Below are 24,325 nucleotides of genomic sequence, written 5' to 3'. Positions count from 1 at the left end.
TCCCCTCTAGAACCCTCAGTTTGTTTCTCAGAGTCCATAGTCTCTCATGGTTCATCTCTCCCTCCGATTCCCCTCCCGCTTCATTTTTCCCTTCCTTCTCCTAATGTCCTCCATGCTATTCCTTATGTTCCACAAATAAGTGAAACCATATGATAATTGACTTTCTTTGCTTGACTTATTTCACTTAGCATAATCTCCTCCAGTCCTATTCATCCTTTCTGATGGCTGAGTAATATCCCATTGTATATATGGACCACATCTTTATCCGTTCATCTGTTGAAGGGCATCTTGGCTCTTTCCACCGTTTGGCTTATTTCTAGTTTCATACCACTGAGGTCAGAGAAGATATTTGGTATGATTTCAATCTAATTGAATTTGCTAAAACTTATTTTATGGTTTAACATTTGGTCTATACTAGAAAATATATCGTGTGCTTATGAAGAGTGATCTGCTGTGAAGGTCAATTTGCTGTATAGTGTTCCAATCTGCTGTGTTCTTTTTATTTTTCTAAAGATGTATTTATTTTAAGGGGGAAGGAGCTGAGGGAGAGGGAGAATCTCAAGCAGACTCCCTCCTGAGTGAGGAGCCCAATGCAGGGCTCTATCCCATAACCGTGAGATCATGACTTGAGCCAAAATCAAGAGTTGGATGCTTGAACGACTGAGCCACCCAGGTGCCCCTCCGATTTGCTGTGTTCTTATAAATTCTCAGTTTGGAGGAACTATCCATTGTTGAGAATAGAGTATTAAAGTCCCCATCTATTCTTATAGTGCTATTTATTTCTCCATTTAGCTCTATTTTGCTATATGTATTTAGATGCTCTGATGGTGGGTGCATAAGTATTTACAATGATTATCCCTTCTTGATGGAGTGACACTTTTATAATAAATAGAGTATTTATACATCTTCCTTGTCTCTTTTACCATTTTAAGTTTAATGTCTGATGAGGTATGGGTACCCCTGCCTGCTTTTTTTGGTTACCATTTGCTTGAAATAACTTTTTCCATCCCTTCACTCTCAGTCTATGTGTGCCTTTAAGACTAAAGTGAGTCTCTTCTAAGCAGCATGTTCTTAGATTTGGATTTTTATCCATTCAGCCATTTTATGTCTTTTAGAGAATTTAAGCCATTTAAATTTGAAGTACTTAATGATAAGTAAAGACTTACTATGGCTTTTTTTGTTTGTTGTTTTTTGTTTGTTTGTTGTTTTCTGGCTGTGGTGTAGATCAATTATTCCTCGTTTGTTATCCTGCTATTTTTTGGTATTAGTGTACTTTGGCTTCTTTACCATGTTCCTTTGTATAATTAGTACAGGTTTTTTTTTTTCCTTGTGATTAACATAAGGCTTACATAAAGTATTATAATTTAAAATACTAAAAGCTGGGAATAACTTCAATAGCCTTCCTAAACTTTATATTGCTTGTCCTTCCCCTCACAACTTGGGTTAGTAATGTTACAGTTCACATATTTTAATATTGTTTAACCAGTAGCAGATTACTGTGGTTGTGCTTAGTTTCACTACATTTATTTAACTTTTCAATGGGAGTTGTAAGTAAATTATGTACCACTATCCTCATATTATAGAATCTAATTTTGAATGTGTTTTTGCCACTACCAGTGAGTTTTAAGCTACTTTCTTATGTTTTTATGATGTTAATTAGCATCATTCACCACTCAAACAACTCCTTCTGGCATTTCTTTTAAGACAGGTTTAGTGTTGATTAACTCTGTTTTTGTTTCTTCAGGCATGTCTTTATCTCTCCATTAGTGAAGGACACCTTTGCTGGATATAGAATTCTTGGTTGACTTTTTTTTTTTTTCCTTTGAATATTTTGAATATATCATTCTCTTCTCTCATGGCCTGAAAAGTTTCTGTTGAGAAACCCACCTATAGTCTTTGGATGTTTCCTTGTCTGTAACTTCTCTCTTTTCTCCTGCAGTTTTAGTAATTAAGAGGTGTCTCAGTGTAGCCCTAGCAGGTTAAATCTATTTGGGGTCCTTTGGGCCTCATGGATCTGGATGTCCACTTCTTATATTATCTGTCCCTTTCTCATTTTCTTCTCCTGGAATTCTTATAATGCAGACATTGTTTCTTTTGTGTCAATTAAGTCCTGTAGGTATTCTTTTTTTCCTTTTATGCCTCTGACTTAGTAATTTCAAATGTGTTGTCTTTTCGAATGTTGATTCAGTGTGATGGTGCTTTTGAAGTTCTTTGTTGAATTCTTACGTTTTCAACTTTAAGATTTCTTTGGGGTTTTTAAGTGTTTTTATATCCTTGAACTTCTCACTCTGTTACTGCATTGTTGTTTTTTTAATTTTACTTGTATGTGTGGGGTTTTGTGGTGGTGTTTTTTTGGGGTTTTTTGTTTTGTTTTTTTTTTTCAGTGCAAAATCTTCTCTAAGACAACTGTTCTGAATTCTTTGTATGACAGTTCATAGATCTTCATTTTTTTGGATCAACTATTGGAGCTTTTTAAGCAGTTTCTTCTTACAGAAAGTATAGATTCACTTTGGCAGAGACCATTTTTCACCAGTCAGGTCAGTTGGGTTTTTGGACTTTATGCTGATAATAACCCTGGGTTGATGGGGCTTGCTATTAGGGGCTATTCTGGGGCAAGTTCACTGCCCCAGCTTTAAGGTCAGGGCAAGGTGGAAGGGTACTTCTGACTAGGTAAAGTTAGATAGGACTGCTGCCTTGGTTCACTGCTCTCATGAAACTGTATGATGAACTACACATTGACATGGGTTATTTGGTCAGGCTTGCTAGACAGGACTGAGTACCATATTCAGAGTAGATGGCACAATGAATAAGTTTCTCTGCCTCAGCAGGGTGGAAGGGTGGGCCTTCTTGGCTGCACAGGATATTGTTTGGAAACCTGAATCAGGCAAGACTGTGCACCGAATTCCTTGGCCAGATGTGGCCACTCGTTTTGCTCTGCTCACAGGGAAAGCCATGGGCTGTGCTCTCTCTTCATGGTCTATCACAGGCACGGCTGTTGGACAATCTATGCAGTTTCTTTGTGCTCTGGTTACATTTCTCAGGCAGGTGAGCGGAAGATTGTATTCAACAATGCACAGGGATATAATTTACTTCCCTTTGCCTAGGTTCCAAAGCCCCCAAGGCTTCATGTTGGGGTCTTGACTCAACCCTGACCCATGCCCCCATTGCCAAGCCCAAGAGGGCCACTGGCTTTACATGGTACAAGATTACTTCTGCCTATTGTACTCTCTGCTTGAGCATCATGGGGCAAAATAGCTTCTAGGTGGTCTGGCCAGCCTTGCTTGGTCAGGCATGGCTAGGCTATGACTCAGCTCCCTTATAGGTTGCAAGGCCATCAAAGCTCTTTGATGACCTGAGTCAGGCAGACCCCCATGTTACTTCATTTCCTGGCCTGACTGTGCTACCATGTGTAGATGACCAAAGCTCCTGGTTGGGACTGCTACTTGGGTGCTGGAGGTAAAAACGAAGTCTAACAAGATGTGAGTGTCAGTTATTGAAAGCTCCTCTGCCCTTCTCTGTCACAGTAATAATCCCAGTGATTGAGCCACGCTTATTATCCCACAATTCCTATGGGGTAAGACAGAAGCAGAGGCTTCCAGAAGCAACCCACCATGCTGGAAGAGCTGAAGGTTTAGGCTGGGGTCTCTTTTCCCACTCGAAGAAGTAGGTTCAGGGAGACCTCTAGCCTGATTCTGCATCAGCCTGAGGGAGGGGCAATGCAGTCCTGGGACCATAATGTGAAGCTGTTCCTCTTACGTCTCTAATGCTATCTTGATCTCTGTGGTGCAGGGGGTTGCTTCAACCTCTTCCCTATCTTTAAGAATTCTCCAAAGGCGTCTGTTCCATCCCTAATTGTTTGTTAGTTCTCCTTGTGCAGTGGGACCAAAGTTAAGAATGATCTATGTTGCCATCTTAGTGATATCACTCTAGAAATAACAGTTTTAAAGGTTGGGTCAAAATTTTAAAGGTTTACCAGTTTGGGGGCCAAACATGACACATAGCAATCTCAAGAGGAAATTTGCAAGGACCTTGGATCCAGTCTCTTCACTAGAGGGAGAGTGGACAGGTTTAAGTGGAGGATTTGGGTGTGTGTCGGTCTATGTCTAGGAGGGGATCGTGCCAGAGGGAGTTAATAAGGTAGATTTTCTTCACAGAGAAGGATGAATCATAGGCTACTGTCGTTGTACTGCTGTCCTTTGGATTGTAGTCCTTTGTACTGCTGAAGCTGAACTTCTCCCACATACAGAGAAGGTTAAGCTCATGACTGGAGTAGGAAGGGCCAGGGACAAAACCTTCTCTACATCCACCATGATTTGTCAAGACCATACAATGACACTTGCATAGTTCCAGAATCCTGATGAAGCAGGAGAAAGCTACCATCTGGTCAGGCCAGGCTAATGCCAAGGACTCAAAGACTAGAATATTTGACTACTTATTGTAGTAGCAGCATGAACCTTTGGCTGAGTTCCTGTTCTTTTCTCCAGCTTTAGGTGGCTTTCTGGGGCCCTTCTTGAGGCAAGTATATCCAAATGCTTATTGATTGCTCCTCCTGAATTCTATCTGGAAAGCTAACCTACCAGCTAATCCTGCTCCTCAGCAATCCAGAGTTTTGGCCCAGATTTCACCCAGCTGGCAGCAGAATGACATTTTTCACCACTCTGGTTCATCCAGTTCCACAGAATTGCAACTAGAATCTGGAAGCGAAAGGTCTTATTTAGGAGTTTGAGAATAGAAACCTAAACCCAAATTATAGATATTTTTTAAATAATGAGCTGAAAATGATTTACTGCAGTATGATTTTAGGAGCTGCTTCCCCTCTTTAGAAACAATACCAATTCCTATTATTCTTTCAAAGTGAAGTTGAAGACCTTCCAAGTGTCCCAAATGCTGTTTATGATTTTCCTGGGGGTGGAGAAAGAGACTCAGTTTCCCAGAACATCTTTTAAAAACAAATGGCATTTCAGAACGTGGCATAGCCACTGGATATGTAGGAATACACTGTTTTCCAAAGAGCCTGGGTCATTTTCCATTCCCATCAGTGTTTGAAAATAGTGAATCCTTCACTTTTTAATTTTGTAATGTGATCTTTTGACCCCCCCCCTTCACCCACCTCCAATCCTACCCCCTCCATGTCTGGCAACCACCAGTCTGTTCTTTATATTTTAGAGCTTGTTTTTCTGTTGTTGTTTTAGATTCTACATCTAAGTGACATCATATGGTATTTGTCTTTCTCCATCAGACTTAATTCACTTAGCATAATGCCCTCAAGGTCTATCCATGTGTCGGCACAAATGGCAAGATTTCATTCTTGTTGAACAGTATTCCACTGTGTATATATACACATTTTCCTTTTCCATTTATTTATCCAAAGGCACTTAGATTGTTCCTATATCTTGGCTATTGTAAATAAGGCTGCACTAAACGTGGGGGGTCCATTAGTGTTTTCATTTTTCTTAGAAAATACTCAGAAGTACAACTGCTTGGATCTTTAAATTTTTGAGGAACCTCCATCCTGTTTTCCATAGTGACTGCACCAATTTACACCAATGGTGCATAAGCATTCCCTTTTCTGGACTCCCTCACCAAAACTTTTTTGATATTAGCCATTCTGTGACATGAGAAGTGATATTAATCTGGTTTTGGTTTGCATTTTTCTAATGACTAATGATGCTGAACCCCTTCATATTAATCTGTTTGCCATTTGTAGGTCTTCAGAAAAATGCCTATTCAGATCCTCTGCCCATTTTTAAATCAGATTGTTTCTATTATTGCTATTGACTTGTAGGAGTTGTTCATACATTTTATATATTAACCCCTTGTCAAATTTATGGTTTGGGCATATTTTCTCCCCTTCAATAGGGTGTTGTTTAATTTTGTTGATGATTTCCTTCACTGTGCAGAAGCCTTTTAGTTTGAAATAGTCCCACTAGTTTATTTTTGCTTTGGTTGCTTTTGCTTTTGAAGTCAGATTTTTTTTTAAAAAAACCATCACCAAGACTGACATCAAGGAGTTGATCACCTTTGTTTTCTTCTGGAAGCTTTATGGTTTTGGATCTTACAGTCAAGTCTTTAATCCATTTTGAGTTTATTTTTGTAAATGGTGTAAGTTAGTGAGCCAGTTGCAATCTTTCACAGGAGGCCTATTTTCCCAGCACCATTTATTTATTTATTTTGAAGGGACTGTGCTTTCCCACTGATGACAAATGAGCCAAAAATATACAATTAATTGATCATATATGCATGTATTTGTTTCTGAACTCTCCTGTTCCACTGACCTGTGTGCCTGTTTTTATTCCTGTACCATACTGTTTTGATGACCAAAGCTTTGTAATACAGTTTGAAAGCAAGCAGCATGATGCCTCAGGCTTTGTTCCTCTCAAGATTGCTTTGTGTATTTAGGGTCTTTTGGAGTTCCATGTAAATTTGAGGACTCTTTGTTACTTTTCTGTTAAAAATGGCATTGGAATTTTGATAGAGATTGCACTGAAGTTGTAGATTGCTTTGAGAAGTATGGACATTTTAAGAATATGAATTCTTAAATTCCCAATTCCATGACCAAAGAATAGCTTCTCATTTACTGATCAAAGACACTGATGAAAACAATGTTTTATAGTTTTCACCTCCTTGGTTAAATTTATTCTTAGGTATTTTATTCTGATTCCATTGTCCTCGTTTCCTGAATTGCTCTGCTATTTCCTTATTTGTGTAGAGAAACTCAACAGATTATCATGCAACTTTACTGACTTCATTGATTAGTTCTAGGAGTTTTTTGGTGGAGTCTTTAAGATTTTGTATGTGTGGTATCGTGTCTTCTGCAAATAGTTTTATTTTTTCCTTTCCTATTTGGATGCCTTTTCTTTCTTTTTCTTGCCTTAGTCGTCTGGCGAGGACTTTCAATATTGTGGTGAGAGAAAACATCTTTGTTCCTGATTTTAGAGGCAAAGCTTTTCACCATTGAGTGTGACATTATTTGTGGATTTGTCACATATGGCCTTTATGATGCTGAGGTACATTCCCTCAATACCTACCTTGTTGAGAGTTTTTATCATAAATGGATGTTGAATTTTGTCAAATGCTGCTTCGGCATCTTCACAGAATGGTCGTATGCTTTTTGTTCATGTGGTGCATCACATTAACAGATGGTGAACCATTCTTGCCTCCTTGGAATAAAGCACTTGATCTTGGTGTATGATTCTTTTCATGCATTGTTGAATGGTTTGCTAATATTGTCTTGAGGGGTTTGGGATTTAGTTTCATTAGGGATATCGGCCTGCAATTTTCTTTTCTTCTGGTGTCCTTGTGATTGCAAAGTAATGCTGGCCTCAAAGTTAGCTTGGAAGTGTTTTCTCCTCTTGATTTTTTTTTTGAAGAGCTTAAGGAAGGATTGGTATTAATTCTTCTTTAAAAATTTGATAGAATTCACCAGTGAAGCCTCTGCTTTTGGGCCTTCTTTTGTTGGGAAGTTTTGATTACAGATTCATTCTCCTTGCTAGTAATTGGTTTGTTCTTATTTTCTATTTCTTCACCATTCTGGTTTGGTAGGTTTTTATGTTTCAAGTAATTGCTCTCTTTCTTTTTGTCTTGAGTCTAGCTAAATGTTTGTCAATTTTGTTTTAGATCTTAAGAGAAACAGCTTTTAGTCTCTATTTCTGGCTCACATTGTTCTTCAGTTTTTCTTGTTCCCTGAGGTGTAAATCTGTTAAATTTGGGTAAAAGAAATACACATAATGGTTACCATCTTAGCCATAAGCATATACATTCACCTTGTTATGCGACCAGTCTCAAGAATTCCCTTCATTTTGCAAAATGGAAACTCTTATCTTTCTGTATCTACGAAATTGACTACTGTATATACTTCACAAGTGAAATCATACAGTATTTCTCTTTGTGACTGGTTTATGTAATTTCAAGGTTCATCCATTTGAAGGATGTGTCAATTTCTTTTTATACCTGAATAATCCATTTTATTATGTCTATACCACATTTTGTTAATCCACTCCTCAGTCAAGGGCTATTTGCATTGCATTCCATCTTGTGACTGATGCTATGAACATGGGTGTACAGAGAATACTGAATCTTAACCCTTCATGTGCATAAGGAACTTCCCAAGGAGCCTTGAAATGTATATTTAAGGCCCTGTCCCTGCTTGTGATTCCAGTTTAGTCTGTGTGTAGTGGAGTTTAGAAGTGTGTAAGCCCTTCAGGTAACGCTAATACAAGTAGCCATCCAATGTTGTAACGTTACAATGTCGGATTACAACTCTTGGGCACTAGAGTGTAATCTGATTTGCACCACTGCTCTCTACTGCCCATTTAGCAATGTACATAGTATGAAGAGGACAGGTATGATTTTGGCTTTCTTCCCTTCTTGAACACGTTTTCTATACATTGTTGCATCTCTTGATGTCAAGTGAAACTGAAAGTCACACATGAAGGCCAGCAGTGCCTATAATAACCTTTGGAAAGGGCAGGAATGATCATTCAGAATCAGGCATGAAGAGACATGAACCAGAGCTGTACTGGAGTATAGTGCAAGGCTCAGGTATCCCAAGAGAAATGACAGAGTGTCTCTGGGAAATTCAGAGTGTACACTGAACTTATGACTACTGGCTGATCAAGTCTGAGGGACAGGTGTCCAAGGCTGGAAGCTATATCAGTAACCTAGTTATCAGGAGATTTCTGTGAGCCTTCACAGTCAGCTTGCTGTGTCACCTTGGGCTACTTATTTGAACTGCAGAACCACACTGCCCTACCTAGTAAATTGGAAATGATCTTGTAAGTTTACTAAGAAAAACTCTGGTTCCTGATTGAAGCACAGGCTTCTCCCTAATGTCCGTGTATATAGATAAGAGGTTCAAGATTTCTAAAAATACGGTCACATTGCTATGGTTGAAGTTAAAATACTGGGAGGGAATGGCCCTAAAAATCCAACAAAGAAGAATAAAGGGTGAGGTGTTTGAATCTTTTATGATTTAGGCCATGGGCTTTACATACCCATGAGCATACATAGGTATAGGGGATGAGTGGCCTCAAAAAGGTTGGATTCTGCGTCAACTGGATAGAGGATCCTTTATGGCATTGCAAGCTTGCATCTGCCCTGAATCCAAACAACTTGATGCTAAAATAACCATTTCCAGAAACTTTTATATCTAATTCAGTGTAGAGATGGAGGCAAAGCTAGTTTTATTGCAACCCTGTATCAAGCATGTCTATGAGCACCATTTTTCCAATAGTATCACTTCATTATATTTGTATGGTTGTGTGTGAACATGATCTTTGATGTGACTATTGTAACTAGCTCCTTTAGGGCCTTATCTCGAATCAAGTCCTGCAATAGGTCGTCTTTCCAATGCTTATACAGGCCAAAAGCTAGGCTTCTTACACGAAACAAAGTGTAAATGCACAGGAAAAGTTTTAACCCAGTGAACACACAAATGACAGGGAGAAACTTTGAGTGCTCTGGATGGAAGATCAAACCAGCCACAATGTTCTATTAAGCCAAAGCATAACAGAGTGGAGCTGCAGAAGCAAACCTCTTGAACCAACCTCAGCTAGCTTCTGGCTTTAAGGAAAAAAGCCATCTCCATAACAGAAAAGAGCTCATTTACCATTCCAAAAGTCCTGCTACATACACTCTGTGCTCTAGAAATGGACCACCACCACCTCGATGATGACAGAGCTGCTTACAACATGGTTTAGAGAGTATTTTAACCCCCCTGTTGCGACCTACTGCTTGGAAAAAAATTTCCTTTCACAGCAGTATAGCTTATTGAGAAGGTACCTGGTCACCCAAGAGCTCTGCTGAAGATGTGCCACAAAATGAATGTTGTTTTCACGCCTTCTAATGAACCATCAAGGAGTCCTAGCTACTTTCAAGCCTTCTACATTGTAAGGCTCGATCTTCCATAAATCGTGATTCCTCTGCTGGATCTGGGCACAGGAATTGACAACACTCTGAAAAGAGTACTGCATTTTAGACACCACTACCTAAATTGGTGATTCATGGGAAGAGATCAAAAGAGTATTGACATTAACAGGAGTTTGGAAGAAGTGGATTACACTCATGGAGGACTTGGACGGCTTCAGGACTTAAGTGGAGGAAGTAACCATGGAGAATTACAAGTGGAGCCTGAAGGTATAATCTCATGGTCAAACTTGAATGGAGGCGGTGTTACTTCTTAGGGCTAAGCAAAGAAATTGAAATCTACTCCTTGTTAAGATTGTTATATCGTAAGTCCTTTGTCGTCATTTCAATCCGGTTGACAAAGCAGTGACAGGGTTTGAGAGGATGGACTCCAGTTATGAAAAAAAAATGCTCTGAAAGGAAGAGTCCATCTCATTGTCTTAAGAAATTGCCAGCCACTCCAACCCTCAGCATCCATCAACACTGAAGCAAGACCCTCCCTCAGCAAAAAGATTGATACTCACTGAAAGTTCAGATGATTAACAATTTTAAGCCATACGGTATTTCTTAATTTAGTTATGTGCATTTAAAACCAAAAAATTCACTTTAGTGAGGTGGTCTGCCAATACAGCTGGCCTCAGGGCCACCTTGATCCATCCTACGTAGCACAGGGTATCAGAGTGCTCATTAAGAGGTTTTTCTCAGTTATTATTTTCTAATTATCAAACTTTTATCATTGAAGTATATTACAGTTCAGCTTGAACCAAGTAATTACTTCTGCAGATAGCTGGAGGAGCAAGAAAGTGTCCAGGTTAGTAGTTCAAAGCCAGCTTCACCATTACAGACTGAGCAAATAAATGAGTAAAGCACTCGACGATTTTGTGCTTCCATTGCCTAACCAATAAATGTTTTCAATACTAGTATCTACCTCATGGATAAAAGGAGTTACAATATATCAAGGGCGTTGAATAGTACCTGTTATAACCATTCAAATATGAATTTATTATTATTATCATAGCAATGTTTGGTTTGCTGGGGACCTGCACATAGTCTCATTGGAGCCTCGCGACAACTCTGTAAACGAAGTAAGGCACAGGTCATAAATAACGGGTCATTAAAACATGACATAGGGGGAGAGTTGGATTACCAAGCAGAAGACAGGAAATCTCTCTCGCTTACCATACTGTGGCACCCTCTTCTATCCAAAACTGTTATAATATCATGTTATTTTCCTGGTCAAGCCCCTGAGAGCACTCAGGATCATTTTACTACTGACCTGAAGTTGTACGCCAGCAGCAGGGAGTGTCATTTAAGGAATCCCATTTGACAAAAACCTACCTAGATTACCATCTTGTCACAATGGCCAAATCTTTTATGATACCTTCAAGTTCAGTGCCTTCCCAAAGTAGCACTAGGAAGAAAGCTGTTAGCTGAAGAGATGAGAAAATTCAATCTGTACATGAAATCTTTGTGCCCAATTATGGGATGTTTTTTCTCATAAGTCTTATTCAGGGATCTTAATTCAATGGGGTCTTAGTATCTTGTGACAGCACTTAGCAGTGGGAAAATCCCCAGTAAGATGCAAATAGTTCTAACATCTTCGCAATAAAGATGTTGTTTGGATCCATACCTGAGTTCTCCAAAATGTGGATCAAATTGTTGCAAGACAAATGACAGAGCTCTGTAGATGTACAAACATTAGGAAAGAGAATTATATTCGTGTTTTCTGCTAAGAAATCCAGAATGTTAGAGAGCTATAGAAGCACCCTCCACAGAGACTAGAAAGCAAACTACAAGCCAAAGAAGGTCTGACCTATCCAGTGGAATTTTACAGAAACTCATCCTATTCATGCTCCTTTAACTCCAATCCTGCCATTATTCACTTTTTAACAATAGAATACACAATAGCTACCGGGATTCAAGCTCAAATATAGTCCTCTAACTAGTCATCTATCATAACTAAATTAGAAATTTTAACTCAAGAGAAATGCTTATTTTACTAAATACTGAGGCATGAACAACAAAGTAGTTCTGGGTTATCAGAGGTTTAGACATGAATGTAAAATATGAGTCCATTTTTTTCTCCTTGGGTCCCAGGAGCTGAGATGAAATCACATGATTTAATCATTCTGAATCCATGTGGCTCCTCTGAGATAGGGCCAGATGTAACCAGAAGGATTTATAGGGCGTAAAATTCAGAATGGATTAGGAAAGCATTTGTGTGTCCTGCCCAGTACATCCTAAATCAAAGTCCCCTGAATGGACTGGGGAGGTTGTCATGGCAACTAACTGGCAAGCTGAGCCCATGGAACGTGAAGGCAAACAATAGAGTGATAAGATTGTGTACAGAACAGCAGTCAGAGCCTGCTCCTGCCCAGGTCCAGTGATGGGGAGAAGTGTGCAACTGCCTTCTTACAATTCTGGCAGCTCGTTTGAAATATATCAGATGTCCTTTTCCAGATGTCAGTAAAAACACTGCTACTGATCTGCACCAATAGGTAGATGCAGTGGTAGACAAAGCCACGGAGGGCTGTTCCCCTAACAGGACACAAAAATCTCCAAAAGGAGGTCGAAGCACATTTAAGGTTAACGCCACTGACTCTTTAGTGCCACCTTGCGTCCAGTTAGGTACTGAAACTTTACCAGAAGCCCAGCCTCCAGCCTTGGTGGGGCCGCAGCACGGCAGGCTCAGGAAGAGTCTGAGCGCGGGGGGTGGTGGGGGGTTCGGTAGTCCCTTTTGCAGCAGAATATACAGATGAAGTCTTCTAAGCCTCAGGTTAATGAAAACATGTCCATGAACAATTGTGGTCGACTCTGAAATGGGATAAGGAAAATATGCCAAATCACACATCTTAGACAAGATTCCAACAAGCTTCCTGGTGGCCAGGAGCTGGAGGAAGGGAGGGCAAAGACATACTCCAGGTGGAGGACTCTTAATGTCGCCCTCACTAACCTTTTGTGAAGAGAGTCGGTGGTGGTGGTTCATTCAGCCATGCTGGTAGCATAAATAAATTGACAGGGAAAAATCAAATGTCAACATAACAGTGAACGAAAGAATTGGTAGCAAGATGACGGCATTTGTTCAAATTGCGTCTTAGGCCCACCTCTTAGGTCTCCCCCAATCACCAGGGAAAACCACAATCCAATCCCATTTACTTTCAGCCGGAGTGTAAAATGACCAAGCTGTGTTTGTTTCTTCCAGGGTTTGAATTTTTTGAAACAAGTGCCAAGGATAACATTAATGTCAAGCAGACGTTTGAGCGTCTTGTGGATATCATCTGCGACAAAATGTCCGAGAGTTTGGAGACGGATCCGGCCATCACCGCCGCCAAGCAGAACACAAGACTCAAGGAAAGCCCTCCTCCGCCGCAGACCAACTGTGGCTGTTGATGTCCCCCTCCACACATACAGGCAGTTTGAGGGGGCACATCAACAAACAGCATTTATAAATGGTTGGTTAACCTTCATTTCTACTGCCTAGTAATTATTTGAGGGAAATCTTTGATGTCAATGGCTCATACACACATTCGATTTGTGGGAGATTTCCTGTGTTAATGTGTGATCTCAACTTTGTAAGGACTATCCATCTATAAACATCTGGTATTTGCATGTAATTTGTTACTTGTCTGTGTAGGCTCTTTTTGTTTCAGATTTCTTCTCAAAATTAAGCTACTGCTGGGACCTCAGACTGTAATTTCACTACACCTGAGTTTTGTGCCATGGGTTCAAATTGGCGATTCGCTTTGTAAGGATGATAACCAAGGAACTGTTTGTGTGGGCAAGAGGAGATCTCAGGAGACCATCATGGGTCTGGTCAGTTGACTGCTCAGGAAATGTGTCTGGTTTTCAGTCTTACTCATAGCTGAAGAGACCAGTGACTATAAAGAAATAGAAATACTGTGTTTGAAACCCTTGCAAATTTTCTAAGAGATTAAATCTCGTTCCGGTCTGGTAAATATTCAACGATCATATTTACCAGACTGGAACGAGATTTAATCCACCTTCTTAATTTAGTTATGTACATAAACAATGACCCTAACTCGGGGCCAACATTCGGAACAGTTGAGGGCATCGGATGAAGGCATTAGATAATGAATCTTTACACCAAGAAGGGTAGGAATGGTTGCAGACTTCTCAAAGGATTGACTTCCCCCTAATTCCTTAATAATTGCCCCCCAATATATACACACCATCCCCACCACTTTCTGAAACCGTCACTCAGGCGTGGAATAGAGATGAACTTGAAGTTTGTTAGAGCCCCTCTTCCCATGGGATAGAGACTTGCCTCCGCAACCAGTGCCTTCTGTTCACACTTCACCTGACTTCTTTTACCCAATAGATTTAAACAATATCCCAGTGGCTCTAAGGTTGAGGAAAAGACCATTTTTATCTGTAGTCTTTTTCAATCCCATTGTTCCCAATTGTGAAGCATATCCCTCCCCATTCTGTAAGCTTTTACAGGTGCTTAAGTTACTGGGAGAATACTCCTTCGAGTTAAGATAAGTTGAACCAACACTTTAGGACACCAGAAGCAATTTAGTGGGGGCAGGGGGAGAAAAACCATTTGAATACACGTATTTTTTTCTCCCAGATTTTCTAAGACCGTCTGAGAATAACAAGCCAACAAATCTCACCAGCTGTTGTAATTGAACCGCAGAAGGAAAATGGCATCCTTAACTGTGCACGATAGTGGACTTGAGGCAGGCACAGACTGGCAGATTTAGATGGACCGTTTCATTAGGGTGATTTTCTGTCGCCCTTCGTTGGTGGTTATGGTCAAGACTTTTTTTCCTCTTTCCATAACTAGACACAGTTCCTGTGAAAGTTTTGGGTGCAAGTCTATTGAGCAAGGTTACTAAGTGTGTCATTGGATAATAACCACCTCCAAGTCAAGGAACTAGGTCACATACATTATTACAAAGTTAGAAGATGAAACTTACAGAAGAGTACCTGTGGGATGTTTTCAAAAAAGCCAGGTCATTTCTCACCTTGAGCTTAAGATCCATGCGTTTGTAATAAGTTTCCACTTTGGCACCCTGCAAGGCAAGAATGTTTTAGTAGATTTTAATAGGCCAACAAACTTCAAAAACTCACAGAACTCACAGTGAAGGGCAAGAGAAAGGGGCATGGCAAGCAAAGTAGAGTAGTTTGCAACAGAAGCCTAGCTGCATGACAATGCAGTATTTCTGTAACTGCCTAAGAATGTGGCCACCATCAAGGCTAGAGCTGTTAAACTCAACTTGTGTAATCTTGTATGAAGCAATAAGGCCAAGAAAACTCTCCTGTGCTCTGAGTCCCATACACACATGCAGATGTCAAGGACCTAAGATACAAGAGCCCTAAGTCAGAGGGCTCTTACAAGCCCCTTCCTCTATGGAGTATTGTATAAGGGCAAGCCAAATCAGGGTGAGAAAACTGGAAGGTCAAGAGCTGAGTTGTGCTTTTGTGTAAACCCCTTCCCTGGAAACATCATTGCCAATGACCTTAATTGGCCCTACAGCCAAAAGACCAAGTCAGGAGCCTACGTCACATATAGGTGTCAGGCATGCCTACACTGAACTACTTTAATCCCAGTCGGGGAAGCATGAGGGCCAAGTGTCCTGGCCAAGGAACTTTGGTTACTTTCTATTTTCCAACCCTCTGTGGAAGTGAGTGGAGCCTTCCTAGTTCATTCTCTGTCCCGAAGCTCCCACGCTGGTGTGAATTTCACTGAGAAGTTTCCAGAGTGGATTGTCACAGAGCTTGGGTAAATGCACACCTATGTTTCTGCTATAAAGCTTGTGGGAAGAGAGGATATTCTCTATTCCTCATTTCATAAAGCGATTTTAGTTTTAAAATTAAATCTTTGTTGTAAGAGGGAACGCTGCAGGGTTAACGGGGCTGCTCTTGTCATCAGACTGTATTGAAAGTTGTAGCAGGGTAATTGCAAGGCTTCTTAGCCCTTTTGCCACCAAGACACACACACTTAACCTCCTACATTGTCTCCAACTCCCACCACAGCCTGAATAACCACAAGTCATTTTTTACCAATGGCCTAACTAAATTTGTATTTTAAACATCAAGATACCTTCAAAAAGTACATGCTGGGGTAAGTGTGTACACTTTTAATACCCATCTTCTGTTGTATTTGATGCAATTCAATCAGTGTTTCAAGAATGAATTTCCCCGCTGCCCATCTTCTCATCACCCTCACCCCTGCAATTTTTTGAGAGACGACCCCTGATTGTTGAGCAAATGCTTTCAAGAGCTTTGGTGTTGGTCCATTCCTTTCCATTCTTAATGTCATTGAAAAACTACACTGGAAAGTTCTTCACGGAAACAGCTATCCTCAGAGTGGATGGGCATTTGGTTTTGGAGAATGTGAATGGATGTAGAAGGTGCATGACCTTTCTGATGTCTTAAGGTGGCAGTTTAAGTGCTGCATCCCATGTTCAGGGTCCTAAGAACAAGTGCTTCTGAACAGTCGATCAGCTCATTGCTGCGGCCCTCTCTCCCTCCCCGCCCCGCCTGCCCCTCCCCAGCTTCTACTGCCTTGGTGAACTTGACAGTAGGTTCTTATAGTTCCTGCTGAGGTTCACTTCAAGTCACTATCCCTTTGCTGCCCAGTAACTAAGTGCTAAGATTTTTATCTGTCAAGTGAGGGATGATGATGCCTTTGGTCATGGCAGCAAACTGCAACATCGCTATGATAAATGTGAAGTACAAATACTAAAAACTATAACCAAACTTCTCCAAGACCCCTATCTCCTCAAACACATAGTATGTACACGGCACCTACTTAACTCTTATCCAGATGAAGGATAGACCTTTTGTTAAGCACACTGGTCATTTCTCAGGCACCAGTTTAAGCCTCCAATTCTAACTATGTCTATGCTGAAAATAGACTTTCACTTTTTTTTTTAATAAAATATTCCATTATTAACTGAACTTCCCTACAGCAACATGAGTTTTCAAGTGTGGTAGTCTGTTCTCAGAGGCTCATCATGATGGGCTCAGTCTGCTGTATATCTTAGCGCACAGTATGTTCTGTGCCTTCCTAGGTTGACTAGGTGGCATTTGTCAGACTGTATTTTAAAAGGTCTCCAGACTCTACCAAGCTCTCCCAAGGCTGAGGTAGCTGCTGCAGGTGAAAAACTGTGAGCTAAATCTTACCTTGAAGTCAGGACTAAAACCCTTTCAGACCAAAAAGTCTTAAACATTTTCATCTACTATTGGAATGCTCAACCGGGTGTTGTTGGTGTGGGATCCTTAGGAGGTGGTCTTTCTGTCTGAAGGATCCTCTCTCTGTAACTTAGAGACATTGCATGACTGGTAACTCAAACTTCGTGTTCCTTTGTGTGTATACTCACTCAGTGTGCTAGGTCAGGGTAGCATGTGAGCAACTTGACCCCTGTGGCCTTTCTCCTCACCCTCTGGATAATACAACCTCTGCGGCTCGGCTTCACTTTGCCTGTTTGTGTAGACTACCTGCGCTTGCATAGTTTCCCAGTAAGTTGGAGAAGTCCTTCCGATGAGCTGGACCAGTCGGGTCAGCTTTCTGGATTGCTTTGTATTTAAAGTCATTTTTTGACCAAAGCCACTTAAAGACATAAACCTGTTTCCTATTCGGGAATGAATTGGGACAAATTGGGTCAAAGATAAACTGTATGATGACCCCCCAAAAAAAAAAAAATTGTTCTCCCTGTAATGCACCTAAAGGGCTCCAGATTCTAGAATTACAGTATCCCCTAAAGGGGCAGCAACAGTCAGGGGAATTTATCTAAAATATATGTACCTATTGTTATTGCTATTTCATGAATAAATGTAGTTTGTCTTATAAACCTTTACAGAAATGCTTGACACTCCAGTCAACAAATAATTCCCTTCGGTAGATTAAAATATTTACACTTGGGCCACTTACATGGTGTTGTCTCTCCCTACACACACACACACTTTTTTATGAAGGGAAATTTTCATATATGGTGCTTTCTCAGTGCTAGGGAAAAGGGAGCTTTTGCTGTGTTCAAACTGTAACTCACATTTTGTTTAAAAAGGTCTACAAAATAGATTCCTGATACTGATTTGTATGTTTGTGCACATAATTTTCAATAATAGAGAAAAGTACATTTTGCAAACATTCTAGACAAAAAAGGAGTTCAAAACCTCTGTCAGAACATCTAGCTGGTAGACAAACTGAACTTTCCAATTGCAGTTGTCTTTTCCACTTCCTGATACTATTTTGCATTTCAGTTTTTAAAGCAGTCTCCTCTCACTGAACGACAGGACTAAGAATAGGAAGTGAGACTCAAATTTCACCATTTACCTGCAATCAGCACTATTGTTGGTGGAGTTTCAACCAGTCATTATCTGTTGAAATGAGGTGGGGGGTTTACCTGTGTATTTTCATTCACTTTCCTTCATAGTGGACAACTGAGAGTTGGCTGTGTTTTGTTTTGGGGTTTTTTTAGTGGTCATATTTCCATATTCATGTTTGGGGCTAGGGATTGCTTAGGTTCACGAATGCCATTCTTAAGGACACAGATGGTACGTGAGCCACACAGGTGCCCAGCCTTTCAGGGATGTGAGTGTGACATACACCTGGCTAGTGGTTCCCTGCTCCTCATACAAGTGAAACTGGGGATTGTTTGTAGGATGGTTTTCCATGCATTGTTTCATCATCCCTAGGATGTGTGCTAAATGAAAACTTCCTGTAATTCCTGTTAATATATTGTTGTCAGACGTGATGTGATACCGTTGGACTGTCCAAATGTACAACTATTTAATGGTGTTTGTGGAACTGAAATGTCTTAAATGTTGCATGAAATATGTTATAAAAATAGATTTGTTTTCTATTTTTCAACACCTCATAATTGAGGGTTCATGGGCCAATAAGTGCAATATTTAATGACTTACTCAGTGTATATAAACTAGCGTGAGTGAATTACAATGAATGTGTGAGATGCTTTGATGGCTGTGTAACTTACTCAAATTATTTCTTGTAGCTGTATTTGTCTAGTGGTGCAATTTATACAGTAAATACCTTATTGGTGTCATGTGAAACTCCTCCGTGCCTATTTCAAAGTAATTTTTTCCCTATAAAACCAAACATTTAGCATTTGCAAATATATGTCAATTTTGCGCTTTAGAATTGTGGATTTTATTTTTAAGACAGAATGGATGTTCATTTATTTTATATAGGCATTCCCTTCTTAAATCCAGCATTCTCTTAAAAGAGGCTAATTTAGATACCTAAGAAAAAATATGCACATAAAGTCAAGTCATATTTATTCTTCTCAGAAATGTTGATCACATGTTCTGTGTAGTAAGAATTTTTCTTCTTCCATTTGTGTGTTTATTTTGTTGTTCAACCTTGTATTTTGTTTGCAAAGTTAACACTGTCAACCCTGGGAATTCTAAAATATTGATGTCTTTTTAGGTTGTAGTTAATGTTATATTCACTTTCAATTCTCAATTGTCCACACTGGTGATACAGGAGAAGCAAAAGTCAGAATTCTTAAGTTGCTTTGGTATTTCAACAGAAACTCCTACATTCATCCTCAAACCCCCTTGGTTAATCTTAAAATTGGTGGCCTAGGACTTCAGTGAGATGCAAAATTTAAAAAAAAAAAAAAATATATAGACTTTTTGATAATCCAGTAACCAGGCCTAAGTGTTTATTTATATGAAATTTAAAGTGGGTCACCTACCTTAAATTCCTATTTGCCATTTTAACTTTTAAGGCAAAACACTCATTTTAATACTGTGATTTGCCTTTTCATTTAGTTAGCAGAGTAAATCATGATACCATTAGGAAGAAAAGTTATGACTTGTTCACTAAAAATGATGGAAAAAAGTTGGTTTTAGATAACCTTGGCCATCTGTACATCATATGAAGCCTTCTGCTCTTTCTACAGCAGTTGCCTGAAATTGACATGTGAGGCCATGCCAATCATTAAATGGCTCTGGGCTACTACCAGTGATGTGTGGCCCTATTTTAAATATGATAGTATGAACTTTGTATTCAGCTCTCAAACTGACTGAAGAAGTCACATGAATGTGGGAGAAGCAGGGAGATTAGGGATGACTTTGTGCCAAATTAAAAAAAAAAGATAAACGTAAGCACGTAGCCAACATTAGAATAATAATTTAAGAGCATGTTTAAATGTTTAGTCATCACTGTTATTGAATACCAAGTGCTCAGTGCTGTGGGAATCAAACAGGGAAGAGGTATGGTTCCTACCCCTAATAAACTTACTGACTGAAGGAGGAGTTAAAAAATATATATATCAGGATATTACATAAATGCTAGATTATGTCCAGATAGAGCAGCATAGAAAATGAGGGACCTCTAACAACTGGAACACTCAAGAATATGATCCCAGCAAGATTTGCATAATGAGGAGATTTGGCCAGACAATAAATGGGAAAGGTCACATTCTGTTCCCTATGAATGAAAAGGTGACAGAGGTGGCAGCTAAAGACCCTTGCTTTTCTCTAGAGAGCCCAACTAGCCCTGTAAAACCCAACAGATTGTCCATTGGGTTCTCTGGCTTTTGTCCCCATGAAGAAGACAAGCTGCAGCACTGACACAGTCCTCTGTGCTGAGCAGCCCCAGACTGTGCAACAGAACACAACCTGCTTTAAAGTCACATTAGAACAGTTGATTTAGACATCTTGCCCATGCTCCAAACCACGAAACATTGTGTAATCCAATGTCAACAAGAAAGATGTGTGCCCAGAGATTTTCCTGGAGTTCCATGTCTCCCATCAAGGGTCTTGGGAAACGCACAGATGAAGACTTTCCTTTGTAACCGGGCACTTTCTGGCTCCTCAGTGATTATACTGTGGGGCTCTTCTTTAGAAAATCTTGAGTAACAGCTTAGTGTTTTCATATAGTGATTGTGACATGTAGTTGAAAACTAACAGCTGCACAGCAAATATTGTGACTCTTTATGTGTCCACAGGAGCTCTTGTCTGGGTTTAAAGCTACAAAGTATTCACATTGTGAAGTTTTAATTCTTTATTGAAATTAATTGTGTAAAAACTGTGTGTGCTCTATTAGGTATTAAGTTTGTATGTGAATTCTGTATAGAAAGTGGTTTTTGTCCTTTGGGTTTAATCTGGTTTTATTTTTTGGAGATTACAATAAATATCTAAGAGACTATATTCCTGAATTTCTCAGCCTTAGTCTGATAAATTTTTTCATTTCCTTTCAATTTATATTATTTTTGGTCTTAGGATGCCTGTTTTCATTTCTTGTTACCTTCTCCTCCTGTAATCCTAGGGACAATGATAATCTTGAACTAAAGAATGCCAACACATTTTTATTTTAGCCCATGGTTTTCTAATGTGGATTTGGATTAGCATACGAGTTAATTCTAATAAAGGCAACCTTTGAAGGTAAGTACTGTTTAATACATGATTGACTGCATTCCAGAGTCATAAAACTCTTGGTTGTAGAATCAAGAACAGCTATCAATGTATTCAAAAGTCACCTCTTCTACATGAACACTATCCCTGCATCTGGAGTTCAGGGTCCAATGATCATATGGGTATCCTACTAGCACAGTCTAGGAAAGGAGCATTCAACAAGGACAACATGTGTATTGGATGTGTAAGTGGTGTGGGTCTGTTTAATGTGTGGTGCATGGGGTAGTAATGCTTCAGATGCTGTACAGACTTGCCTTGGTCTTAGACCCCGGGGCATGCTGAAGCATCCCACCATCAATCTACTTGCATCGCAGCGGATCTAGTAATTTCAAGATCTCTTAGTGATCGAATTGTGCTACTAGCTCTATGTCTGGATATTTTCTTCTAAATGTGTTCTCAGGGCCATTTCCAGACTCTGTGCTAAGTAGAAGCCAAGTGAAGTCCCTGGAATAATCACATGGGTCCACATGGGTCAAAATAGCTTCCTAAACCAAACTCTGCGACAGGAATCTCACCTACCTAGGTAGACAAAACTGATAGCATACAAATCAAGGAAAAAATAACAAAGGGCTTCCATTTATATTGTCAACATTCATATATAGGATCTATTCTCTAGTTTCTTACTATACATAAAAATACATACACTAGACTCCTGACCCTCAGTGAACTCCTATAATTGTAATAAAGGAAAATTTATAAGTTAGTATAAATTACCAACAGTTATAAATGTAATATTCCCTAATATGTGTGTCTAATAACTGAACATTAGAAATCTGTTTCATTTTGGGGCGCCTGGATGGCTCAGCTGGTTGAGCGTCCGACTCTTGGTTTCGGCTCAGCTCATGATCTCAGCATTGTAAGACTGAGCCCCTGTTAGGCTCCATGCTCAGCACGGAGTCTGCCTGAGATTCTCTCCCTCTCCCTCTGCCTCTGCCCCTCCCCACCCCCTGCTGATGCAGGCTATCTAAAATAAATTTTGTTTCATTTTAAAAGGTCTCATCAAAAAAATGTCTTCCTTGAAATGTTATAAAATACATTTTTTTTAGACAATAGTCCTCTAATCCCCATATAAAGTGGTAAAATTCTTGCCAGTGGCAAGACTTCAGAAAGATTTTACGTGCTTCCTGGTGATTCTGAGGTTACTGGGGCCAAACCAGTTCCAACAGGTTTTAAGCAGAAATTCCCTCTACTTTCACCTTACTACCTTAGTAATAACTCCTGAGTTTGAATTAATTTAAAAAATGAAGCCAGCTTCTGTGTGGCTATTTCTTTCTCAATAGCATTAACAAGGTAGACAGGAGAAGAATACACCTGTTACCCTTGGAAGATGCTAGGCTTCCTACAGGACTTGAAAAAGATGTATTCTAAAGAAAAGGGCACACGGCAGGTTCTGGTCTTTGGACACTTCCTGTGCAACAGCCACTTCTTGGTTATCTTACTTCACCCCACACCCACCATGTCCAAAGACTCTTTAGTCTAGTGGAGAGGTAACCTGGCTGCCCCACTTTTCTTCCTGATCTATTTATGTCCCCAGTCCTTTAACCCTAGACTTTGTTTATGAATTCTAAGTCCCAGATAGTTTCAACTAAAAACTATATTCTCCATTTTTTCATGTTTTGTCTATCCCTTAAAGCAATTCTACTGATTGCCTTTCTTCCACTCAGAGGGTGAAGACAATATAAGGCAGGCAAGTATTGGGAAAAGATCTGAATTAATGTTTCAAAATGATATCCTAGGCAACAATTACAGAACAATTTGTTAAGTGCCAAGAGAGCTTACACAGTGAAAGCACACAAGAGGGACAATTAACCCAAAATGGAGGCAAGGAAATGGGAATGTTCTAAGAAGGCCTACTCGAAGAAATGAGGCCTAAGCTAAAATATATAGGAGTTAGGTAGGGGCAGAGTGGAAGAAGACTGTTCCTAACAGAGGGAGTGGCAAATGCAAACCAGGGAGGTATCTCAAAGCATAGTGTACACATATGCCAAAGTCATTCACACAGGTGATCACAGCGTGGAAGAAAAGGAGAAGGAGCCCAAGGCTGAGATCATGACACCTGTCTGAAATGCTTTCCAAGTCTGGATTTCATCCTCCAGCTGTGAAAAAGTCTTGAAGGAAGAAATTAGTTCCATCAGATTTGAGTTTTGAAGAATCCCTCAAATGGCAATATGGGAAATGGACTACTAGGAGACAATAGTGGAAATAGAACAAGCGCTAGAAAGCCATTATAATCATATACAGTTACATGCCTCAATTAAAGAGGACTTCGTACTGGGTTAGAGCAGGGGACACAAGACAATTCAATTTAGAAGGTAGGTAGGTAACGGTAACCAGTACGATTCCAATAGGGTGACAACTAGAAATCAAGCGTGACCCTGTGGTTTCTGGCTCAGCTTATTAGGTAGGTGTTAGTGTCATTACCTAAGAGAAAAAGTATGGGCTCTGGTGCAAGAAAGAGATGTACCAAGATCCTGAACTCGCCTTATCCCACAGATACACCGAACCTGCAGCTACATATGGAACATCATCCTCTGAAAAAAAGCCCCTAAAAACTAGTTGAACAACACCTAAACATCGGGCAAATGGTGGGGGGAGGGACATACACACACACATGTTCAAGGTGTACAGGAAGGACAATTCTGCCATAAACCCCACCCTGGGCAAGGTGATCCCCTAATCAGGAAGGAACTCAAAACCTAGACCTTTTCCCTATGGAGCAAAGGCCTTGAACCCCATATCAGTCACCCCAACCTTCAAGACCTGAACCTGGAAGATGAGCCCACAAACTATCTGGCTTCAAAAACCAAAGGTGCTCAAGCTGACCAGACTACAAGTGTACAGCAAACTAACAAACTGCTCTTACAGGGCTCGTAGGCTCAGACTTACCTCAGGCACCAGCACAGAGGCAGTCAACGGAGAGGCACCCAGACGTTATGGAAAGAGGCTTCCTTAATTACAGCATTGTGCTGAGGGGCAGGCGTCTAATTTAACACACATCTAGAGGCCTACTGGG

General features: G+C 40.1%; 1 protein-coding gene across 2 annotated transcripts in view; it reads left to right on the top strand.

Annotated features, from left to right (window-relative positions):
- Positions 1-21,056, top strand: part of RAB3C (RAB3C, member RAS oncogene family) — a 278,157-nt gene extending 257,101 nt beyond the window's left edge. For both annotated transcript variants that reach the window (XM_081826846.1, XM_081826845.1), the window contains exon 5: positions 13,106-21,056. In XM_081826846.1, coding sequence (XP_081682972.1) covers positions 13,106-13,293 — 188 coding nt within the window. In that variant the 3' untranslated portion in view covers positions 13,294-21,056. The remainder of the gene's footprint in view (positions 1-13,105) is intronic.
- The last annotated feature ends 3,269 nt before the right edge of the window (positions 21,057-24,325 follow it).

This window comes from Leptonychotes weddellii, chromosome 7 (assembly GCF_054177405.1).
Source record: "Leptonychotes weddellii isolate Sample4059 chromosome 7, ASM5417740v2, whole genome shotgun sequence".
Classification (NCBI taxonomy): Eukaryota; Metazoa; Chordata; class Mammalia; order Carnivora; family Phocidae; genus Leptonychotes; species Leptonychotes weddellii.
The sequence above is the reverse complement of the archived record's forward strand: the minus strand, read 5'-3'. Positions and strand labels throughout refer to the sequence as shown.